Source organism: Curcuma longa, chromosome 14 (genome assembly GCF_044706935.1).
Source record: "Curcuma longa cultivar G26 ecotype Majalengka, Jawa Barat chromosome 14, ITB_CL_G26_1.1, whole genome shotgun sequence".
Taxonomy (NCBI): Eukaryota; Viridiplantae; Streptophyta; class Magnoliopsida; order Zingiberales; family Zingiberaceae; genus Curcuma; species Curcuma longa.
Window position 1 is genome coordinate 8,139,493 of NC_133874.1, and position 10,942 is coordinate 8,150,434.

The 10,942-nt window shown below is 37.2% G+C and overlaps 2 protein-coding genes across 2 annotated transcripts; one reads left to right on the forward strand and one right to left on the reverse strand.

Annotated features, from left to right (window-relative positions):
- The first annotated feature begins 3,116 nt into the window (after positions 1-3,116).
- LOC141845325 (isopentenyl-diphosphate Delta-isomerase I) lies at positions 3,117-5,753 on the forward strand. The gene is made up of 6 exons (XM_074733393.1): positions 3,117-3,249; positions 3,894-3,949; positions 4,347-4,438; positions 4,888-4,990; positions 5,051-5,188; positions 5,271-5,753. The coding sequence occupies exons 1-6, from the start codon at positions 3,185-3,187 to the stop codon at positions 5,522-5,524; spliced, it is 708 nt and encodes a 235-aa protein (XP_074589494.1). The 5' UTR covers positions 3,117-3,184; the 3' UTR covers positions 5,525-5,753.
- Positions 5,666-9,298, reverse strand: LOC141845324 (protein ALWAYS EARLY 3-like). Its single transcript, XM_074733392.1, has 4 exons — positions 9,162-9,298; positions 8,861-9,076; positions 8,383-8,646; positions 5,666-6,122 (listed from the first exon to the last, which is right to left on the reverse strand). Exons 1-4 carry the CDS (start codon positions 9,273-9,275, stop codon positions 5,925-5,927), a joined length of 792 nt encoding a protein of 263 aa, XP_074589493.1. The 5' UTR covers positions 9,276-9,298; the 3' UTR covers positions 5,666-5,924.
- Between the last annotated feature and the right edge of the window lie 1,644 nt (positions 9,299-10,942).

Sequence of the window (10,942 nt, forward strand, 5' to 3'; positions counted from 1 at the left end):
ATTATTTTGGACACCACTTTAGCCAATTAATTTCTCATTCACCCATAATCGGTTTTGAGCAAATTAATAGTCTAGATTTATCTACGCGAAACGTAGATTTCGATTTTGAAGTCATATCAGACTTTCAACGATCGATGTCACTTTAATTTTGCCTTGCAAAATCATATCCAACAAATCTAACAAATAATTAACTTGTACATATTTGAAAAGTTTATTTTTTTATTGTGTTTTTATGTTATATCAATCAACATCAACCTAAAATAACTTTTTAGGATAAAAAACCTTTAAAATACACTTTATTTCTCTCCTAATTTATTTTCTTTTTTTTTAATTTAAACATCTTATTTTTCCATAAAAATTTTATATTTGTTTGAGCATTAAAAATTAGAAGGCCTCTCCTTATTTTTATTATCATTAAATTAAAAGAACGTTTTTTTATTTTTATTATCATCAAAAGAATATCTTATATTTTAAAAATATTAAAAATGTATTTTATGTATTGGAAATATTTGTTTTCAGTGTTGTCATATTTAATTTTCATATTTACTTTCCTGAAAAAGTAAATTGAAAATTTTTGAATTTTTTTCTAAAATCAAGCAAGTATTAAGAGCACTTTGAGCTCCCATTGTGATTAATGCTATGTTTGGATGAGGTGAAAGAAGATTGGTTAAAAAAGAAAGAGAAAGGAGAGAAAGTAAGTATTTATGTTTCTTTTATTTATTTAGAAGGTTCATTAATGTAGATGTGTTACTTTATTTAGGAGGGAAGGAAAAAAGAAGATTAAATATATAAAGTTATAAAAATATTTTTATTTGTTAAAAAAAGATAACACAGGTAGAGGACGAACGAAAAATTATAAAATTCTGTCAATATTGCATATAGAAATTGGGATATAGAAGATCCTAAAATAACCCTATTTAGATAAGTCTTTGTTCTTGAAGAAGAAGATGATTAGAGTTACATGTCTCTATCCTCTTGAGTCTTATTCTCGAAGAGATTTACGACGAGAGCTAACGTCGATGTCGTATAATGCGAACAGTTGAATATTAGACGATGACAGCACGTGTTGTGTGAGGAGTGTAAGTGCAAAGACAATATATCTAAATAGGTGAGATAATTTGAAAATTAATATTTTAAAATAGAGATAAAATTAAAATAAAATATTTTTAAGTTTTTCTTTCTCTTTCTTACACCCCAAATTGAAGTATAAAATATTATAACAATTCATAAACATGCAAGGGTAAAGTTGCATGTAAAGTTTAATTTTCTCTTCCCTTCTCTTTTTTAACTGACTCTGTTTCAAACAAGGGTCAAATTTCTCTTTCCCTTTATTTACCCTTTCCTTTCTTCACCTCCCCAAACAAAGCGCTCCCTATTTGGGGAGGGCTCCTTTCTTTTTTTTTTTATGGGGAGGACTCCCTAGACCCGACCACGGGCCGGGTCTAACCCGGTTAGCCGGGTCGAATCGGAACCGGCTCGGCAGGATGCCGGGCCGATTCCGGTTCAATAGGTGTGAAATCGACGGGTTGAACCACCAGTTCAAAAATTTAACTCCAGTCGATTGGATACACCTCATCAGTCGACTGAATTTAACTCCAGTCGACTGATGAGAAAAGACAGTCGACTGGATTTTGAATTTTTACAAAAATCAGGTGTGTGATTTCAGCAATTCATTAGTCATTTTCTTAGTTTGACTAAATCAGTCGACTGGGATGGTAAATTTCCTGAAGTGCACTTTTTAAAATAAATTTTAAATTTTAAATTTTTTAATATAATAATCTCGAACCGTCACGAACCGTGAACCGGCGGTTCCAAACCGTGAATCGTAACTGTTCCGGTTGAGAAGTGCGTCGAGACACGTCACCAGACCTAGCTCGCCGTGAGGTGGAACCGATGGGAAAGAAGAGCAGGAGAAGAAGAAGCTCGAGGGCCACAGGACCTGCAGGCACAGCAAACGTCAGTAGGACGACCGGAGGTGGCTCCGGCGCGACCACTCCGACGCTCAAGTTAGCAATGGCGAGAGGAAGAAGAAGATGAACAGTAAAGGCTTGAGCGTGTAAAAGTTGAGAGAGTTCGGCCCCCCTATATCTGTCCGACGGAGTGGTCTTTTAAAGGAAGGGATGAGCGTGCGCACGTGTCACGTCATCATTCAGGAGTGTCTCATCGTGGTTAATGAGATGTTAGGAACCATCGAGTTCTCTGTCCCATCGCCGTAAACGTATCACCTTGTTAATCGTCTGCGTACAGGCATCAGAGAGATAACATTAATTAAATGGGGCGTGGGCTTGTCAGAGGTCATGATGAGGTGGGCCAGAGTGTTGCGGAGTGATCTGGCAAGGCTAGGGCCGAATGAGGATTCGACTGAGGCTTGGGCCGAATGACGATTCGGCGGAGGCTGTGGCCGAATGAGGATTCGACTGAGGCTATGGCCGAATGAGGATTCAGCGGGGGCTACAGCCGAATGAGGATTCGGCGATGGGTGTGGCCGAGTGGGGATTCGGCTAAGGCTACGGCCGAATGGGGATTCGGCGATGGGTTCGGCCGAATGGGGATTCGGCCAAGGCTTATTAGACCAAGGGAGATTTGTACAGGGTTTATCAGGTGTCTGGGCGAGATTCAAGTCAGACCCGGATCAGACTCTAGCTCGTGCTGACGTCATCGTGGATATCTGCCGTAACAGTAACCGTCTTGGGCGGTTAAGGTTAAATGTTGACCTGTCATGAACCGTCAAACTGACGATTTTGAATTGTCAAATCGTCGATTCTAAATCGTGGTCGGGTCTAGGACTCCCCATTTGAGTAGGATTGTTGTTGGAAAATTTGTTGACACTGAGAAAACGAATGAAAAAGTTTCTTTTGAAACGGCGTCGATGTGGTACGGTGGGGATCACAAATCGCCCACCGTTGGAGATGGCTCAAGTAGAGTTGTTTTGTTCTAAACGGCATGTGGTGATGGTGGTCTTATGCCTCCACGGAGGTATCCAACCGTAGCACGACACCTGGCACCTTCCGCCCTCCAACAAGAAGAAAAGCAGCAGTTAGAGGAATGGGCGGCCGCGCACGTGTGGCGCACGGCCTCCCCTTCTCCCCAGCTTGGGTTTCTTTATAAAGGCCTCCTCCCGGCGATCTCGTCGGCCTCTCGCTCTTTGCTCTCCTTGCTCCTCTCCTCGCCCTCCGCCGTGACGATGGCCGATGTCGCCGACGACGCTTCCATGGACGCCGTCCAGAGGCGCCTCATGTTCGAGGACGAGTGAGTCTCCCTCTCTCTCTCTCTCTCTCTCGGCTCTGTCCCCTTCGATCCGCGCGGTTGATTACATAGTGTTTCGCCTCGATCCTGCTGCTTTATGGTTCTTCTGATTGTTCATTCTCCGTATGAGTTTGATTCGCTAGGTCTGCAGTTGTTAATCGGATGAATCGCGTTTTTAGATGTGAGGTAGTTAGCGATGGGGGTTGGAAACTTTCCGGAGGAGTAGCTGATGTGCTTCCGTAGATCTAGGATTAATGGTGAATCTGGGAAAATCTGATTGATCGTACACGGTATTAGTACATCTTGAAATGAATTGGATTAGAAGAGATGATGCAGCGACGAAAGCACTCAAATAAAGTATTAAGAGTTAGATATGATGAACTTTTTTTTCCTTTCAATTATCTCGTTTCAAAGATAGTATAATCATACTCCATGTAGTACTCAATCCATATCTATTTTTATTAGATCTTTACTTTTTGTATCGATTTATTCAGATTACTAATATCCTTCTCTAAGGTGAGCGAACTATGCTAATTTCCAAGGTTTACATTCTTGTGCTCTGCTGCCTCTAGTATTTCCCTTGTTAGTTGTTTGTAAAGCTTGTCTTGAATCTCAACTGTGCTAGATCTGTGATTTCATGGTTGCAGATGTATCTTGGTGGATGAGAATGACAACGTGATTGGACATGAATCCAAATACAACTGTGAGTAATGGTTTTGATACTCCTAGCTGATTTCACCATCTATGTTAGTTTTTTCACAGAAAGTTTTCTTAGATTACTAGTCAGACTATAAAATGTCTAAATTGGACTACTAAAACAAACCCTAAAATAACTACATTAATTATCAATATCAACTGGACTATCTAAATAAGCCCTGAAATAGCTATTTCAATGTTTCATCCCCTTTGGGCTATATACTCTTCTCTGGATTCTTTGCTTCCCAGCTCTCTGGCAAACTCAAGATTGGGTGTTTTGTGGCCATAGTCTTTTTGGATGCTTGATAGGAATAAACTCATCCAACTGCAATATGCATGATTATTTTTGTTGGTGTTGAATTATTTTGGATGCTGGATTGATTTCTCATCTCGTGTGTTTCTAGGCCATCTGATGGAAAAGATTGAATCACTGAACCTTCTCCATAGAGCTTTTAGTGTTTTCCTATTCAACTCGAAATATGAGTTGCTACTTCAGGTACGCGATGAGCAATGGTGACACTTATGCTAAACCCCAAGTATTCATATCTAACTAAACTTAAATAGGTTGATCATCTACTTCCATGTGTTGATTATATGTGTAATGTTGAACACTTATACTTTTGTAGATGCTGAGAGCAACATGTAACTTTTAACATTTTAGTTGTTTTCTTGTCTGCTTGGTTTCTCTACCAGCCAATGATGACATAATCAACTCAAGAACCTTATATTTACCCTATGTCTTAAGAATATTTTTAACATGGTACTCGAAGAATCATGCTCGTCTCAGTAATATGCATCCACCAAATCTCATGTTAATCCAATTGTGTATGCAAGCGAAGACCTATTAAGAATATAAATATGTAGATCAACTCAAGCTTTTGAAATAAGTTGTCATGCAAAACACCACTATTTGCATCTATTGTTCTCATATCTTGGTGATTGCAGCAAAGATCTGAAACAAAAGTAACATTTCCTCTGGTTTGGACAAATACCTGCTGCAGTCATCCGCTCTACCGAGAATCTGAACTTATTCAGGAGAACTACTTAGGTAATATTTGTATTCGCCTTCGGTCCTGGACACTATGTATCCTGACTTTTTCCGGGACAGGGGTTAGAAATGCTGCACAAAGAAAGTTGCTGGATGAGCTAGGCATTCCTGCTGAAGATATACCTGTTGACGAATTCATTCCTCTCGGCCGCATGCTCTATAAAGCTCCATCTGATGGAAAATGGGGGGAACACGAAGGTATGCCCTGTCTGTTGGCCTTCGGTTAGAATCCATTAGTCGATGATATACTGATTCTGATGGATGCTCCTCTTGCCCATAGTCGACTACCTGCTTTTCATCGTCCGGGACGTGAAGCTGCTGCCGAATCCTGATGAAGTTGCCGACGTGAAGTACGTGAACCGAGATCAGCTGAAGGAGCTGCTGAGGAAGGCAGATGCCGGCGAGGAGGGTGTCAAGCTCTCTCCATGGTTTAGGCTGGTGGTCGATAACTTTCTAATGGAGTGGTGGGCTCGTGTGGAGCAAGGCACTCTCCTGGAGGCAGCTGATATGAAAACCATTCATAAACTGGTTTAGGAGTTGTCGTAGGTGCTTTACGGTTCCTGCCTAATTGTGTTGAGAAAGTTCTGCATTCCGTTGGGCCTGTTGTCCATCCCTCGGACTGACTTGTAATAAGGGTTCTTTAAACCATGTCGAAGTGACTCTGAATCATTTGGCATTATCGTAACAAGTGGTTCCGATGGAAGCCCTTGTTCGATTTAATCAAATTTTTGCTCATCCCTAAATAAAGATTTACAAAAAGGAAGTATGGTATAAATAAAATTAGAAAGTTGAATGATTTGCTTGCTTAATAAAGCAGATTTGTGCTCGAGAAGCATCGAACGACAACTAGGAAATGAATAGCATGAAGAAGAAACTAAAATTGTTTGCTAGACTGACTGACTACACAGGGAAGATAGACACAGGTGAGAAACTTCTAAGCTGTCGTAATTTCTGGGGCGATAGTGCTCGGGGTCGGTATCAAAGCCAACATTTGGTTTTTAATTATACCCATGCAGGTCTCGATCTCCCTGTAGATCGGAAGGTTATGTGGAGAACATGGTTGCAAGCTCGCAAGAGCAGAATCAAGAATCTGGGCGATCTCGGCCGGTGGGTACTGTCTCTCTGTACAGATCTGCACAAGCAAATCCAAATTATGGGGCTTGCAATTAGAATTGAACAAGCATTATGAAACTATTAGGAGAATTTTTATTTTGAGGGCAGAAAGATATTTAATAGATGAGTTGATATGGAAATACAGGAAAGAAACTATAGGATCGTTTCAAATATGATCATTTTTGCATTTCTTATCAATTGTATACATAAAACTTTAAACATGTCTCAAACAATAATCTATCCCTAACCTTCACAATTACAATTACAGATGTGTAATAGTAAAGCACAGCAATAAGAAAATTAGGATTCGAATATCAAATGAGATGAATATCTTGAAGAGTGTGCATAAAACATACTCCGGATTTACCTAATAGACGTGAAGGGGAAAGAATGTCTGCCTCCAAGATTAGTTTATTAGATGAGTTGGTGTGGAAATACAACAAAGAATCTACAAGATTGTTTCAAGTATGATCATTTTTGCATTTCTTATCAATTTTATACATAAAACCTTAAACATGTCTCAAGTAATAGTTTATCCCTAGCTTTCACAATTACAAATGTGGTATAGTAGTAAAACACTTAGAGGAGCAATAAAAAAATTAGGGTTCGAATATCAAATGAGATGAATATTTCAGAGGGTGTGCATAAATTGTACTTTGGATTTACCTGGTAGGCGAATGAAGGGGAAGACCATCTATCTCTAGGATTAATTTAATAGATGAGTTGGTATGGAAATACAACAAAGAATCTACAGGATTGTTTCAAATACGATCATTTTAGCGTTTCTTATCAATTTTATACATAAAACTTTAAACATGTCTCAAATAATAGTCTATCCCTAGCTTTCATAATTACAAATGTGGTACAGTAGTAAAACACTTAGAGGAGCAATAAAAAAATTAGGATTTGAATATCAAATGAGATGAATATCTTGGAGGGTGTGCATAAATTGCTCTTTGGATTTACCTAGTAGGCGAATGAAGGGAAAGACCCTCTACCTCCAAGATTAATTTAATAGATGAGTTGGTATGGAAATACAACAAAGAATCTATGGGATTGTTTCAAATATGATCATTTTTGCATTTCTTATCAATTATATATATAAAACTTTAAATATGTCTCAAATAATAGTCTTTCACAATTACGGATGTGGTGTAGTAATAAAGCACCTAGAGAGGAGCAATAAGAAAATTAGAGTTCGAATATCAAATGAGATGAATATCTTGGAGAGTGTGCATAAACTGTACTCCCAATTTACTTGGTAGGCAAGTGAGGGGGGAAAGACCATCTACCTCCAAGATTAATCGAGCAAAGTCCGGATACTTCAATATATATATATATATATATATAGCCTATCCTAAACCAGCCTTAGGTATGGGAATTGTTAATTTTGTTGAAGTACATGCAGTGCCATCGAGTTAAAAACAAGAAAATGTTTTGACGATGGTATGGATTGTAATAGAATTGCAACAACTAAAGGTTACTATCTAAATATTCCCTCGATTATAAGAGTTGTTTCAGATTTGGTCAATTTTAAGTTTTGCATCAGTTTTACACAACATTGCAATTCGTGAATGATTAATAGTGTCGACATGTTTGTGTGTGTGATATGCCAGAAAGTATTTTTATGTTGGCATGGATTGTTGCTGCATAAATGAATGAACATGTCATCTGCTAAGGATTTTTTTAAAGAACAGATTTATATAAAACCCAATACCTTAGCAATAACATTGAGGAATTGAGCCTCCATCCGCAAATCTTTTCAACAAGGCAAATCTCGAAACAAGACCTTACCAACCACATCCTATGGTCTTTGCCAGTTGTCCTAGCTATAAAAACTAAGGGTTACTTCCTATCTAAAATATTCTCTTAAGGGTTTTTTCCTAATACCGTCAACAATATCGAATAAAGAAACACTAACCCACTTTTGATACTTGACAATATTCTCTTAAAAGGGTCAGTCAACAATATCAAATGTGTGCGTGCCTCAATCAGCAACTTCACAAGAGAGATCACTGATCGAATATGAAACAATGGCAGGTGATCTTTTAGATGTCTTACAATAAATCAATCTTCCAAGATTCATTTTAGTGTAGACTAAGTTTGCTAGAAACAACAAAAGAAAGAAATACTAAAATTATTCAAGACTAGAAATGAACGAAAATTAAATCCTGATTTTTGTTTGTGTTAGGTGAAAACTTGATGTATTCTACAATCTAGTTGAACAAGTGGTAATAAGAAAAAGGAAATATTTTTTAGATACTGCCAACAAAATTTACCTGGATCATAAACAGGGTAGATACACATGACGATATTAGCTCAGAAGGAATTTGAGGATCAGCATCAGATGAATGATTGGACTTTGGACTAACTGTTGCGAAGTCAACTATCCTTCCTGTATGCTCTGGATTGCCGGCATTGCTATGTCCAGAATTAGGAGGCCCTTGTACGGCACCCATGCTAGAAACAGAACTATTTGCCAAATCTAAAGCCACTCCAATTTTATTGAAGGCATCTTCTCCTTCCTTAAGTGTGCACATTGCCTGAGAAACAAATCAAAGAATAAGAAGAAATAGTTTGTAGTGTAGATATCAGTGGAAACTTGAAAGGAGAAACTAGTAACTAGGTCACACAGATGAAAAATAGTTCGATTGAAGTTGGACAAACATCTAGATGATAAAATATGTAATGAAGCCAACCTATTTCCAAGAAAAAGAGGTAATGAAGGAACACTGACACATTAAAGCATCAAAGTACCTTGACTGCTGCGTCAACCATCGTCCTTGCTTTTCGCTTTGAAGATTCAACAATTTCCACTACATGAGATCCAAATTCCTGATTGAGAATAGCAGATGAATTGTAAGTTTCTGGGAGTCCGAGAGATCCCGAATTTTCCATTGGCCTATTCCATGAAGGCGTTGAGTTACCATGGTACGTATTACGCTGTCTTAAAGAGAGCAAAGCAGAAGCAACCTGAAGCCCAAAGAGGCTAAAATTGAGTTTAAAGAAATTCCGAAATCAACATGCCAATTAGATTAAGATTTTGCAAAAATCTGACCTGATCATTAGCATCACGTAGCTGAATAAGCACCATGGCATACTGCCTTCTGAAATGCTCCAAATCTTTTATGGTGTCATCATCCTGTTGCTTTTCAGATACTTCTTCGTTCATATTCCTCAATTCCTTCAAAAGAGCTTCCTGTGAATGCATCAGAGCCCATTAGATTCATAATTACTAAAAGCTAGTATATGTTAAGGAATGTATTGGATGAGCTTCCAGTACAGGAATTGTGAGAAATTACAAGGCAGAATCAGGTTGATAATTTACGATTAAATATAATTATTAAACTACAATGTTAGATGGTCATTATGATTCTAGATGAGAAATGGTAACATATTTATAGAATGTGCTTACAATGGCATCCAAAGAATCATATGGGCTTTATGCTAGAGCATTTTAATGAAGTAGGAGGTTGAACATAACCTATTTGGCAATACTTCAATTTACATTGGCATTCAAGAATTCTAGATGATTACAAACCTTCAATCTGTTGAGCGCCAATTACTACGCTTAAACTTCAATTTTTCATTATTCATTTTGGTTCTATTCAAACATCGATATCTATAAATTTGAATGGACAGCAGAATCAAGGGTAAACTAAGACAACCATATTTGTTCCTTGTTGGGGTTTCAGACCCTAGCTAAAATGGCTTGATTTTAATATAAAACCATGCTAACATATAGCAGCACACTTTAGCATGCATCGAAGCATGCCTATGTGAATTCAAATGAATTTTTCCTTTAGAATTTTCCCTTTAATCATTTTCTACTTATCTTATTTACTTCTGAAAGTAAAATTAGATAATCATTTCAATTAAAACTTGATTGTACTTGGTTGTGCTGACAATCAACACTTTAAAATGTATTTAAGCATGTAAAAGTATCAAAGTGAATTTAAATGAATTTTATTCCTTTAAATCCTCTTTTACACAACTTTTTTACTTCTCAAATAAAAGGTAGCGGTTGGATACTATATTAAATTAATTATGTTTTATACTATTCCATGTCAATACTCCTATAAAAGCATATTGAGATGAATTTAGATGGTTTTACTACTTTAATTTTCTTTTGCTACAATTAGATAGTCAATGAATTGGGAAAAAACATTATCAATATAGCAAGAATCTTCATTATTATTAATCAAATTCATTTGAATTTACTTTTTTAACACATGAATGTGTCAAATCATGTTGAGTGTTGACATAATATAATACCTGTAGCATGAAAGACATTACTTGGATCGCATAGTATTAGGTTTCAATACTGAAATAGTAAATTTCATCTCATGCCTCCTCAAAATGTGCCACATAAAATAACGTGATTGGCTTCCTTGCCCCCAGTGGTCCTAGCATTTCAAGAAGTTTCACACTCTACAATATTACCTTTAATTCAGCCCTTTTTTTTTTTCAGAATGACTTTAATAGCAGGAAGTTAAAAGCCTAGTAGCACAAGGTCATAGCATCCCCTATCAAACCAATTTCTTCATTAATCTATAATGACGGTTACAATGAAACTAGCTAACAATTACCTCATTTCCCCTATCTTCTTCAAAGATTAAGTTTGTTGATCTAGGATGTGTTTACTCTAGGAGCTCCTACGCCTTTCTAAAGTTGGTATTGTTTCAATAAACAACTATCCGCATTGTGTTTTACAATAATTTCTTACGCTACACTATCTATTAGATTATATATGTATAAGCGTCTATTAAACTTGTGAAATATAACCTTACTATTAAGGTAGAATAAAAAATTGATGATACTCCTTTACGTTGGTAATGA

Bases quoted from the DNA above. Each gene is read 5' to 3' on its own strand.
- LOC141845325 (XM_074733393.1), top strand. From the start codon at position 3,185: ATGGCCGATGTCGCCGACGACGCTTCCATGGACGCCGTCCAGAGGCGC. The intron at 3,250-3,893 runs GTGAGTCTCCCT...TCATGGTTGCAG, and splicing joins CGCCTCATGTTCGAGGACGA to ATGTATCTTGGTGGATGAGA. The intron at 5,189-5,270 runs GTATGCCCTGTC...TCTTGCCCATAG, and splicing joins AAAATGGGGGGAACACGAAG to TCGACTACCTGCTTTTCATC.
- LOC141845324 (XM_074733392.1), bottom strand. From the start codon at position 9,275: ATGAACGAAGAAGTATCTGAAAAGCAACAGGATGATGACACCATAAAA. The intron at 8,647-8,860 runs GTACTTTGATGC...TTTGTTTCTCAG, and splicing joins TGGTTGACGCAGCAGTCAAG to GCAATGTGCACACTTAAGGA. The intron at 6,123-8,382 runs GTAAATTTTGTT...TTGCTTGTGCAG, and splicing joins CTACCCTGTTTATGATCCAG to ATCTGTACAGAGAGACAGTA.